Source organism: Alligator mississippiensis, chromosome 13, assembly GCF_030867095.1.
Source record: "Alligator mississippiensis isolate rAllMis1 chromosome 13, rAllMis1, whole genome shotgun sequence".
Taxonomy (NCBI): domain Eukaryota; kingdom Metazoa; phylum Chordata; order Crocodylia; family Alligatoridae; genus Alligator; species Alligator mississippiensis.
Genome location: NC_081836.1, coordinates 57,300,092 through 57,311,322, shown reverse-complemented (window position 1 = coordinate 57,311,322; position 11,231 = coordinate 57,300,092). Strand labels below are relative to the sequence as shown.

The following is an 11,231-nucleotide window of genomic DNA, read 5'->3' as shown; positions in this document are numbered from 1 at the left end:
CTCCCGGATGACGCGTGCCCTCAAAGAGCTGCGTTGGCGTCATCTTGGAGACGGGCTGGAACGGCGGAGTCCGCCATCTTGAGTGTGGGCAATGGGGAAGGGCAGCCAGTTCTGGGGTGGGCGCACAGGCAGGCACAGGGGTGAGGAGCTCAGGCCCCCCAATAAAACAGATTACATGCCGGCACCATTGCAGCAGGGTGGAGAGGGCTGCAGCAGCAGCAGAACTGGGAAGCAATGAAAATAAATAGCCTTTTTTTTTTTTTTTAACTCCCTGCTCAGTTCTTCCAGATCAGCTTCACCCAGAAGAGGAGATCCAGCCCTCCCCCCCCCCCCCCCCCCCCCCCCAAGCATTGGCTTCAGCAAACAAGCCTTGTTGGGAAAACCAGCAGAACTCACATACGCAGCTGGCTGTAGGCCCTGGCTCCTTCTGGGGTAACGCTCAGGTTCCCACACATTGTTCGCTCCCTGCACATGTATCCACGAGCACAAAAAAAAGAAAAGAAAGCTAACCTACAGCTACAAATGCAAATGGTCACCTGTTTTCTAGTTTATAAAATTAAAATCGGATAACGAAGAGCTAAGAGAGCCAATAAGGATTCAAGTGTGGTTTGCCACCCGTTTCGGAGAGATGTTAAGAACAGCCATTAAGTGACAGCGGGGGAGGAAGCCAGCTTGGGTCGACAGGTCCGTGCTCTTGCAGATCGGCTACGCAGATGCTGTGGAGAGAAGTCTCAAAGCCACGAGAGCCAGCTTTCAATGCACATGTTTTATTGCTCAGAACAGCCAAACAACACAACTGCATTATTTGCAACTCCCATCCCTAGAAAGCTATATAGGAAATGCTTGTGAACATGAGAAATCGTATGTATACGATTATGAAGATTCATCAGCTGGCAAGCCCATCAACTTGCTCGGGCTTTTATTTATTTTTTTAAAAGGAAAAAAAACCCTTGACTAGAGGGTGGCCATTAACCTATATTAGGATAACATTTCTTTTCCTGGTGAGTTCTCCTTACTCTTTTTACAAGTAGCAGTTGAATGTCAGATGCAGAAGAGATGAATTTCCCTCCATCTCTACCTGTCCCACTCCAGCTGGGTGCACCTTTGGGCCTCATCACTGCTGTAAAAGCAGCACTCGGAGCTCAGCCAAGGGCATGCTCTTGGCATTATGTACCCCCCAATTTCATACTACCTCCCCCTGGTATCCTTCCCTCATCCATTCCCTAAATCTTTCCTGTAGGGGAAGGAACAGGAGCCAAGAAGCAACGAAGAGGAGACCTGGATGTTCTTTCTGGTCCTCCCATTACTCTGCTGTGACCTTGGGGCAAGTCACTTCACTTCGCTGCAGCATTTCACCTACTGTAGACCAGGCTTTATTAGTTTAAAGACCGAAGGAAGCCCAACCATCAGAGACCTGCATACATGTCAATGTAACCCGAGTCTGCCCCTACAGTCCTCACGCATGGAAGTAGCTGTATGTGGGGAAACCGGACTGGTTAACAGCTGAAGAAGGGTTCCTTCTCTCAAAAGAAGTATTTAATGCAGAACGTCTTGACACGAAGCAACCTCTCCCAAGTTTCTCCTTGATGCATTAACATCTGCAGATCACAACATCCGCTCTTCGTCCTTGTTCAGGGTGCGCAGTAGCCTTCGTGCTCCAGTTCCACAGGGTTGTCGAGTATCACCGCTGGAAGAGAAGCAAGCGTTTGCAAGGGACATGTTATGTCAGCATTTTAAACACCCTCTTCTGCAAAGGAGTCCCCCAGCTCCACCCCCAGGCTGCCCACCTCGCATACAAGAGTTATAGGAGCACGGGTTTCATTCCCCACATGCAAGACTTGTGGGCAATAAGCTAAACGCTCCCTTTGCTGTTGGCACTGTTATCTCACCAGAGGCCACTGGAGAAGGCCACAGGCGATTTTCAGACTGTGCCAGAGACCTCACACCCTCTAGGTCTGAGGGTTTCACCCCAGAGCTCCTCTCCCCACTAGCAAGCACACAGGGGAGGGGACAGGCATGCAGCCCAGGGACAGCAGCCTCAAGTCAGTCCCCTGCTCACAACCGAGTCAGTTGGGGAGCAAACCTACTTGCAGCACAGGCATGCGGGGGGGGGCTGACTACAACTCCCAGCATGCCCTGCAGCAGCCTTCCCCATCATGCCATGGAGAGCCTGCTGCAGTCCACGCTGGGAGCTGTGGTCCTTATGCCATGTGCCCACTACAGAGGGTGGGCAGATTACCTTTGTTGGCAATGGATTTGGACCCAGCCCCTCTATACCTTTGCTCCGGGGCGAGCACAACCCTCAGGCCGACCACACCACCTGCCAGGAGATAGCAGGCGAGTTTATCGATCCAGCGCGACGACAGAAAAACAGCAATGCAAACAATCAAACAATTCTAGATTTACCAATCCTAGGGCGGTCAGAGTCCAAGTACATCTGGTCAGGACACAGGCTCCACTGAGACGGTCTTAGGTGTCAGCAGTCTGCAGGTGGGATGCCGAGGCCCACAGCCCCCCTCCAGTGGGGTGCACGAGACAGCCTGGTGCATGCCGTCAGGTCATGGTGGCCTCTGCAGGGTGGGGATGGGGACCTCTTACGGAGGGAGACGGGAATAGAAGGGGTGACCCGTTGTTAATCTCAAGTCTGTTTTTGTATTCTTCTTCCCCCTTGACGCCTCTTCATCTGTGGCTCTCTGCTCGACCATCTCTGTGGTCACACGTCCACGTAGCCTTCCAGGCCTCCTCCTAATGTGGTCTGTTCCCCCAAAACCGGGACTCAGCTGGTTTTGGGGGAACAGAGAGGCTGTGAGTGTCAGACCCACACTTACAAATCAATTAGCTCCTGCTACCCATCTTGAACCCTTATAATGCACGTATCTATTATATCTATAAGCCAATCCCCCCAAAACAGGCCTCTAAATACCATTTCTAAGCCAACACTTAGAAGTCACATGAGCACCCCAGTTCTGCGGACGGGACTTAGGCAGAGCAAGCAAAGACCAGCAGGAGAAAGCTGGAGGAAGGGGGCTGCGGATGCCCCAATAGTAACCCACGTGTAGTTGCCTCCCCCAGCCCCCTGCGCTCTTACCTACTCCTTTTGCAGGATTCGTCCAAGGCGATTCTGTCGCAGGCGGGCGCCGAGTCCTGGGACGACCCCCTCCCATTCCCACTCGACTCGCGGGTCTCCTTCCCGTGCCTCCTCTTCAGGGGCTCTTCTTTTTTCTCCTCTGCCCCCTTGCTCCCTATTGGTGCTTTGGAGGTCGGGACCACGGCAGCCACCCCTTCGCTCTTCGACATGCTGATGAAGCATTTGGGGCAGGCTTTAAAAACGCGTCCCTTTTCCCCGCACAAGTTACAGCGCCCGAGCTCCTTACAGTCCTGGGCCTTGTGGCCTTTCGCTTTGCACATGCAGCAGACTTGGACAGGGCAGCCCACCGCCAAGCACAGCACAGCTTGGGCAGCCCAACCTTCATCACCTCTCCAGGCTCCCCAGGCACCAGCCCATATCTCACCTTTGTCTCAGTCTTCCTCCGCAGTTCCTATGTTCTTGCAGTAGGTTTTTCAGCTAAAGCTGCACATCCTTTTCTTCTCTTTCAGGGGTGCACAGCTCAGTGGTGATCAGCTGCTCTCTCCTGCTGCCTCCCCCAGCAGATCCAGAAAGCTGCAGCTGCAGATCCCCACTCTCTGCACAGATCTCCTCCCAGGCCCTGAAACCAGACTCCCCCCTCCCCCAGCCTTGTGACTGCTCACCCACGAGCCAATGCAGCCTGACTCCTTACCCTCAGCAGGACCTGCGCTCTTGCTTTTCTTAATGTTTGTTTTAGTATGCATATATATATATTTGCAAAAAATATAAAAGCCTACAGTTTTTTTTTTTTTGCAAGAAGCATAAAAAGCCTACAGCTTTCTGTTTTTTCGAGCTGCATGCCTGAACCCAAATAGCACTAAATCCTATAAACTAACACCACACCACCCTACAACTCAGCTCCTCTCCCCTTGCAAAAGGAGCTGAGCCCTGCCCCCTCCACCCCTTTTATACTCCTGCTTCTAACTCATGCTCGATCCGGGGCCCCCCCGCCCCTCTACGCATGCGCCCTGTATAGCGAAGCGGCGACCCGTTCCTGTGCTCCAGGGGGCGTCTGGCTCATGCAGGGCGTGGGGTCCTGCTGCTCTCGCGAGATCTCGCTGGCTATAAATCCCGGGCTCGGGAGGCCGCGGCCTTCTACTCTAAAACGCTCACGTAAGCGGCTATGGCGGTGCCGGGGCGGGGGGCGCATCCGCCGCCATCGGGCCGCGCGGCGGGGCGGGCGGGCTCGGGGCGGGCCGGGCGGGCTCCCCCGGGGCCTCGCCGCTGCGACGGGGCGCGATTCGGGGCGGCGGCGCTCACCGCCCGCGTGCTTCTCCCCACAGCAAATGGCGGACGACGCCGGTGCAGCGGCAGCCCCGGCCGCGGCGGCGGCGGCAGCAGCGGCGGCGGCAGCAGCAGCAGCGGCGCGAGGCGGCTTCCGGGGCGGCTTCGGCAGCGGCCTCCGGGGGCGCGGGCGGGGCCGCGGCAGGGGACGGGGCCGGGGGCGCGGGGCCCGGGGCAAAGCGGAGGAGAAGGAAGTAAGTGTCCGGCCGGGGGGGGGGCGCGTGTCCCTTTGCTGGGGGAGGGGGGGGGGGGCGCGTGTCCCTTTGCTGGGGGAGGGGGGGGGCGCGTGTCCCTTTGCTGGGGAGGGGGGGCTGGTACAAACCGGGGCAGGAAAGGGTGAAGCACATAGTTTCCAGGTTCCTGGGGTGAGGGATAATGAAGCAGGAGCCGGCTTTTGCTGCAGAAGAGAAGATGGAGGGGGATTGAATAGCAGCCTTCACCTCCCTGCAGGGGGGCTGCAAAGAGGATGGAGCTGGGCTGGTCTCGGTGGGGGCAGATGGCAGGACCAGGAGCAATGGGCTCAAGCTGCAGCAAGGCAAGTTGAGGTTGGATAGTAGGAAAACCTCTTACGAGGAGGGTGGTGAGACACTAGAGCAGGTGACCCAGAGAGGTGGCAGCATCTCCATGCTTGCAGGTTTTGAAGACATGGCTAGACAAAGCCTTGGCCAGGATGATGTAGTCGGGGCTGGTCCTGCTTGGAGTGGGGGGGTGCGCTAGATGTGCCCTCCTGAGCTCCCTTCCACCCCTTACTGTGTGTGACCATCGGATGTTCTTTTTACAGTGGATTCCTGTCACCAAGCTCGGCCGCCTGGTCAAGGATATGAAAATCAAGTCTCTTGAAGAGATTTATCTCTTCTCCCTTCCAATCAAGGTAAGGGGGTGTGAATGGGTAGACGCTGAGCATTTGAGCTCCTGTGCCATATGCTGGTCTGCAAAGTGAATGGGTGTTGTATTACGAAATGTTCATCAAGGAGTCTGCTTTCAGGGTTGGTTGTTACTAGGTAACAGACCCTTACACAAGGACCCCAGACGTGCTGTTTCACTTTCCTTTATGTAATGCGCTGCTTGAGGTAGCACAAAGTAGAGCAGTGGGGTGATTTAATGCAACAGATGTTGTTTAAGGGAACCAGGTGAAGTCTGCTCATGTAAACGTGGATTGCATTATGCCTTTCAAAATGTGTGATACTTTTTGAATATTTAAAAACAGTATTTATTGCAAAAGATTATGCAGATATCCACTACCTTAGTGGCTGGCTGGCTTTATTGGAAGAGGTTCATCTTTAGACCATCAGACTACTATCCTGTATCCTAAATCTGTCTGGTTGTAGCCCTGTGTACCAGAAGGAGCAGGGTCATGGAGAAGTTGCCATGCCAGGAAAGACCATAAAAAGCCTGGGGTTCCCTAGTTGAAAGGAGATGGTTGAGGGGGATCTGGTAAAGGTTTGTGACCATAAAGATTATAAAATCATGGTGGGGTTAGACCAAACAAACAGGGAATTGTTCCCAGGTCCCAAATACTAGAACAGGGGTCACCCACAGAAATTAAAAGGTGACGGGTTTATAAAGCTAATGAGAGAGTACGTCTTCATGTGGCATGTAGTTAATTCATTGCCACAGGAGGTGGTGGAGGCAGACAGCATAGCTGGGCTCTGAAAGGGGCTGGATGAATTTGTGGGTGATGGGTGTGGTGTTTGCTATTGAACAGAGTGGCTGGAAAGGTTTCCTCTGGCATCTCTAAACCAGTAATGCTGGATGCAGTGTGGGGTAGTGACTATTGAAATGTGGATTCGGGGATGGATCACTTTTGAGACCTCCACAGGATGCTGGGCTGACCCAGCCTGGCACTTCTTATGTTCTGCTGTGACGGACTATAATTTACTTTGATTTCTGCAGGAGTCGGAAATCATCGACTTCTTCCTGGGATCTTCCCTGAAGGATGAGGTGCTGAAGATCATGCCTGTCCAGAAACAGACCCGGGCTGGTCAGCGTACCAGGTTCAAGGTGATGTTTCCAGAGCAGTACCTGCCTCTGTTTAATTGTTGCTGTTAGGGTATGTTGTGATGCTGATGTTCCTGGGGTGCCGTGTTGGGATGGTAAAGAATCCGTTCCTTCCATAAAGGTGCAAATACAACCTTCACGGGGCGTGCACAGGTGTGAATCTAATGGGGATAATTATAATGCCTACAGAAGTGTTCAGTGGTTGTGGCTTCAGGAGGGCCTTGGGCGACCCATTTTCCCATTCATCCAGGGCTGCCCTTGGACCAGGAACAAGAATAGCTGGATCTTCAGGGCCCAGCTTTCCTTTAGCGCAAGCTTTAGCTGGAGTTGCTTTTGCTTCTACCTGGTTGTAGTGGGGTGTGACACTGGCTTTGCTGTACGTGGGGCGGTACAGAGAACAGAGCTGGAATATCCCTGTCAGGATGGAGCTTTAGAGGCAGACTTTTCATTTCTGGGCTGTGGGGTGCAGTCGTGTTTCCTTGCACTGTGGCAGGATCCTTTCTGATGTGGTGAAAGGGAGGCTGTGTGTGTAAGAGTGCCTTAGCCCTACTAAAGGTTTGGTTTTCTTCATTTTAGGCTTTTGTTGCTATTGGTGACTACAATGGGCATGTTGGTCTTGGTGTCAAGTGCTCCAAGGAAGTTGCCACCGCTATTCGCGGAGCAATCATCCTGGCTAAGCTATCCATCGTACCAGTGCGACGAGGCTATTGGGGTAACAAGATCGGCAAGCCCCATACTGTACCCTGCAAGGTGAGGCTTGGTCAGCTTTATTCTGTAGTCCTGTGCTGTGCTTTCAAGTGTGAACACACATATGTTGTGTTGTTCTTAACCCCCTCTTCTCTTGGACTAGGTGACAGGCCGTTGTGGGTCTGTGTTGGTGCGTCTGATCCCAGCACCCCGTGGGACAGGGATTGTATCGGCCCCAGTTCCCAAGAAGCTGCTGATGATGGCTGGGATTGATGACTGCTACACCTCAGCCAGGGGCTGTACTGCCACGTTGGGCAACTTTGGTAAGTTTGAGGCTGTCGGCTCTGCGCTAGTCAGCTGGACTTCTGGTCATTTTGTTACCCCTCTGATACAGTTAGTCTCAGTGTGTGACTAAACCATCCATTTAGGCACTACTAGTTTTGCTAATTAATTTGAAAAACCCTTTCCTGGACAAATGGGAAATCAGACTGTGCACGCTGCCAGACTGCAGAACATAAATTGGTCCTTGGGAGAAATACTTAAATCTCTTGTACCAAATATTCCAGGTGCTGCCCAGTAAGATGCCCTTTTTCTTCCCTTTTTATTCAGTTTAAAGCTCTCTCAGCTCTGCTCAGTTGCGTCTGTCTGTCTGAAATGGTGCAACTGTCGTTATTGGAGAGAGAAAGGAAATGAGTTTAATATGCACGGCAGTGGGACCTTGTGATGTGGTCTCCCTGCTCCTTTTCGAACTCGACACTTGTTTCTGTGGTTTGGTTTGACTGTGTCATGCAGTAGGTTGTTTCCCTTGCTCTGAGGCCTTCAGGCGGCTGCTTTGTAATGCATAGTACCTGATGTCTGGTTTGTTTTTTTTCTTCCCTGAATAGCTAAGGCCACCTTTGATGCCATCTCCAAGACTTACAGTTATCTAACCCCTGACCTCTGGAAGGAGACTGTGTTCACCAAGTCTCCTTATCAGGTAAGAACATGGAATCGCTGCATTTTGTGTGCACAACTTGGAGCCTGTCACATGAAGTTCTGTAGAAGGACTTTGCTAGCAATAGTGACTTTAAACCTAGTGCAAGGGGCCATGTGAGTCTTGCCTTTCCACTGAGAAAGTAAGTATTAGTTGTTAAACCCCCATGGCTGCAAATGCTGCCAGTTCAGGATCTGTCACCAGCACCATTCAGTGCTCCGGAGCAGGCTGGCAACTGCCTTGTGAGAGAAGAGTGAAATGAAGCTTGCATAGCCATAGCTGTTGCCTGATTGTCTAGTGCCAATAGGAAAAAGAGTCGCTTGTTGATCTCACCGGTTAAATATTACCACTTGGGAATTAACATGTCATGAAGCCATCTGTGTTTGAATTAAGAACCATTTTTTGTTCATTGCAGGAGTTCACTGATCATCTTGCCAAGACCCACACCAGGGTCTCAGTGCAGAGAACCCAGGCAGCTGCTGTGGCAACAACTTAACATGTTTTTGTACAAGAAAATAAAGTGAAAAGTGAACCAGACCTTGATGTTAATGTGTGTTGTGCTCTGAGCCCATTCTGGGGACACAGTACAGATGCCATTGCCTGCACAGCTACAGATGGGGGACTGATGAGCTAGGCTGCAGTACTGCTGAAAAAGGACCCTGGGGGGTTGTGTCCGGAAAAGTGTGCAAACCAGGAGATTGATGAGAGAGAATACAGCCAGCTGCTGCTGCCTATTAAAGCACTGTCCTTCCTGAGCAATAACCCTAGTAATGCTTTGATATCTTAGCAGCAGTTCCAATCTGGTACAGGTACCACCAGTGGTACCCAGACACCTGTCAGTAGTACATGTTATAAAATTAATTGTAATACATTTGTTACAACAAAAATTTGCTGGTCGTACTTAAGGCTGTATCATTTTAAATTGGCGGTGGGTAATCTGTTGGTTTGGGAACTGCTCCATTATACACACTGAAATAAAATGGCCAAAATGAGTGCAATAAACAGGCTGCATTATTAAAAAGTTAAATCCTTTCATAGCAGTGCAATTCTAGGCTGCCTTGGGAGTATATAGCAAGGATGGTGAATACTTGACTACACTTGATGTATAGAGATCCCTTAGCTCCCTGTGAGAGCTTGTAAGAGCTTAAAACATGATTGAAAAGCAGCACTTGCAACTTGTAGGCAAACACGTTCAAAATAACTTCATCTGCTGGGGAATGGAGGAAAAACTCAAAAGCACAAGTGCCTTTCCTTGGAAGGGAGGAACCAAAATACTTCTACCAGCTGATCCAAGTTCCTGTCAGCCTGCAAGGGCCAGGCATTGTGCTGGTGCTGGGGAAACCACTAAAGGGCACTAATATTTTCTACTCCTAAAACTGATGAGCAGCAGGGTTTTAACATTTTGGGGCTATCTTTTTCAATATCCCTCTAAGAAACAGCTGTCTTGAGTACATCATCATTTTGAAGTATACAGTTAGCTCTTTCCATAAAATGATCAGGCAGTGTTTGACGGTGAAAGAGGCTGAAGGACTCTGCTGCTGTGCCACTTTTACACTAGTCAGACCAAACCCGTGGGCAGGCACTGCTGCAAGAGCGGTCTTCTAGAAGCGCCGAGCTACTACAGCTCCTCAAAGTGCTGCAAAGAAGAGAAGCCCAAGGGTATTTGCTCTGCTTTGCCCTTCAGACATCGCAACACAACAAGGTCACGGTGTCTGGATCAGTTTGGCAGAGATCCCTGCCTGTTTTATTGGAGTTAAAGACTATACAGCTTACAGACCATACCACGGTGCAACGATGCATATAACGCAATACCACGTTCTGGCGTCCTACGTCTGCAGCAACCGTTCAGTGCTTGTTCGCTTCTGCCTGCGCCTGCTTCCTTTCTTCGATCATTCTGTGCTTCTGCTTCATTAAGCATTGTCTAGCGCCACGATACATGTCCAGATCAGCATCTAGAAGAGAATCGGGACAGTGCTGAAACCTCTGGTGCGCCCCCCACCAGCTTAGGTTGTAGCTAGAGGAAAAATGGAGGCGGTATAATACAGCCCCAGGGCTTTCCAGAAAGACTTCTAACAACCCTCCATGGAGGGCTCCAGCCTGGCACGTCTTAACAGCATCCTCCTTCCATCCCAGCCAAACCTCAACAAGTCAAAAACAAAACAAAAACACTGGTCTGCTTTACTCGTACTTACATCTGAGCTCAAAGGCTTTGGCGACGTCCATAAATTGCTGCAACTCCTTGGCGCAGTTTTGAAGGTAAGCCTCCCCTTCCCTGTACTGACAGACTTTAAACCTGTCCTGGATTATCCTCACGATTTCCCGATCGACTTTCCTGCAAGACAAGACGGAGCCCGCTGCACCAGGACACCGCACAGAGCGACGATCCCGACGGCGCCGGGTCTCCTCAACGCCGCTTCATCCTCCCGGGCGAGCGACGGCGGCGCAGCGTGACGCCGCCGCCGCCGCTGCCACGTACCTGTCCCTGACGAACTGCATCTCCGCCTCGAAGATGCACAGCACGTCGTTCTCAAAGCACTCGGAGATGTACGGCACGCGACGGTACTGCCGGTGGTAGTAGTAGAACTTGTGCTTGGCGTGCTGACGGCTCATCCAGTCTGCGCCGCACGGCGCACGGCGCAGCACATGGGGACCACGTGGGATGGGGGGGTAGGGAGAGAGAGGTGGGGGAGGGGCATATTTAGATTTCCAAGCGTAGGCCCCGCCCCCTCACTCCGCGGGGATCAGTAGGCCCCGCCCCCTCACCCCGCGGGGATCCGTAGCGGACACGGCGTTGCCCCTCCCCCCGCCGCTACCTCGGAAATAGGTGACGGGCCTATCGACGCCGTAATAGAAGCACTTCTCGAAGAGGCCGATCGGGTTGTAGGGCTGCTGCTGGACGACCGGGGTGCGCGTCGGCGGCTGCTTGTAGACCTCGCGGTCCCAGTCCTCCGGCATCGCGGCAGCTTCGCTTCAGCCCGGACAAGATGGCGGCGCCGCGGCGTCAGGCCGGCGGCGGAGGTTAAAGGGGAAGGGAAGGCGCATGCGCGGAGAGGGCAGCGCGGCGCCGCTCGGGAAGAGGGACGCGGCGCATGCGCGGGTGCGGAGCATCCCGGGAGATGTAGTTGTGGGCGGTACTTGCCTGAGCCGGCCGGCAGGGGGCTG

At 52.6% G+C, this 11,231-nt stretch overlaps 2 protein-coding genes, 1 long non-coding RNA gene and 2 other non-coding genes across 9 annotated transcripts; 2 read left to right on the top strand and 3 right to left on the bottom strand.

Annotated features, from left to right (window-relative positions):
* Window positions 1-751: 751 nt before the first annotated feature.
* LOC106738213 (uncharacterized) lies at window positions 752-4,025 on the bottom strand. 5 transcript variants are annotated; one of them, XR_002092485.2, is made up of 5 exons: window positions 3,513-4,025; window positions 3,089-3,298; window positions 2,407-2,780; window positions 2,240-2,320; window positions 752-1,687 (listed from the first exon to the last, which is right to left on the bottom strand). It is a non-coding gene; the product is annotated as an uncharacterized LOC106738213 (long non-coding RNA). The 5 variants fall into 5 exon arrangements; XR_002092486.2 differs by having other exon boundaries at window positions 2,278-2,320; XR_002092487.2 differs by lacking the exon at window positions 2,240-2,320 and having other exon boundaries at window positions 3,093-3,298; window positions 3,513-4,024.
* Window positions 1,800-1,930, bottom strand: LOC132244708 (small nucleolar RNA ACA64). The gene has a single exon (XR_009456445.1). It is a non-coding gene; the product is annotated as a small nucleolar RNA ACA64 (small nucleolar RNA).
* A 385-nt stretch (window positions 4,026-4,410) lies between the features above and the next one.
* RPS2 (ribosomal protein S2) lies at window positions 4,411-8,606 on the top strand. Its single transcript, XM_059716722.1, has 7 exons — window positions 4,411-4,605; window positions 5,193-5,282; window positions 6,305-6,412; window positions 6,986-7,159; window positions 7,260-7,419; window positions 7,981-8,072; window positions 8,485-8,606. The coding sequence occupies exons 1-7, from the start codon at window positions 4,414-4,416 to the stop codon at window positions 8,563-8,565; spliced, it is 897 nt and encodes a 298-aa protein (XP_059572705.1). The 5' UTR covers window positions 4,411-4,413; the 3' UTR covers window positions 8,566-8,606.
* On the top strand, window positions 7,712-7,855 carry LOC132244703 (small nucleolar RNA SNORA64/SNORA10 family). Its single transcript, XR_009456440.1, has one exon. It is a non-coding gene; the product is annotated as a small nucleolar RNA SNORA64/SNORA10 family (small nucleolar RNA).
* A 1,180-nt stretch (window positions 8,607-9,786) lies between the features above and the next one.
* On the bottom strand, window positions 9,787-11,078 carry NDUFB10 (NADH:ubiquinone oxidoreductase subunit B10). Its single transcript, XM_006270501.4, has 4 exons — window positions 10,883-11,078; window positions 10,546-10,684; window positions 10,262-10,401; window positions 9,787-10,021 (listed from the first exon to the last, which is right to left on the bottom strand). The coding sequence occupies exons 1-4, from the start codon at window positions 11,022-11,024 to the stop codon at window positions 9,915-9,917; spliced, it is 528 nt and encodes a 175-aa protein (XP_006270563.1). The 5' UTR covers window positions 11,025-11,078; the 3' UTR covers window positions 9,787-9,914.
* Window positions 11,079-11,231: the final 153 nt, after the last annotated feature.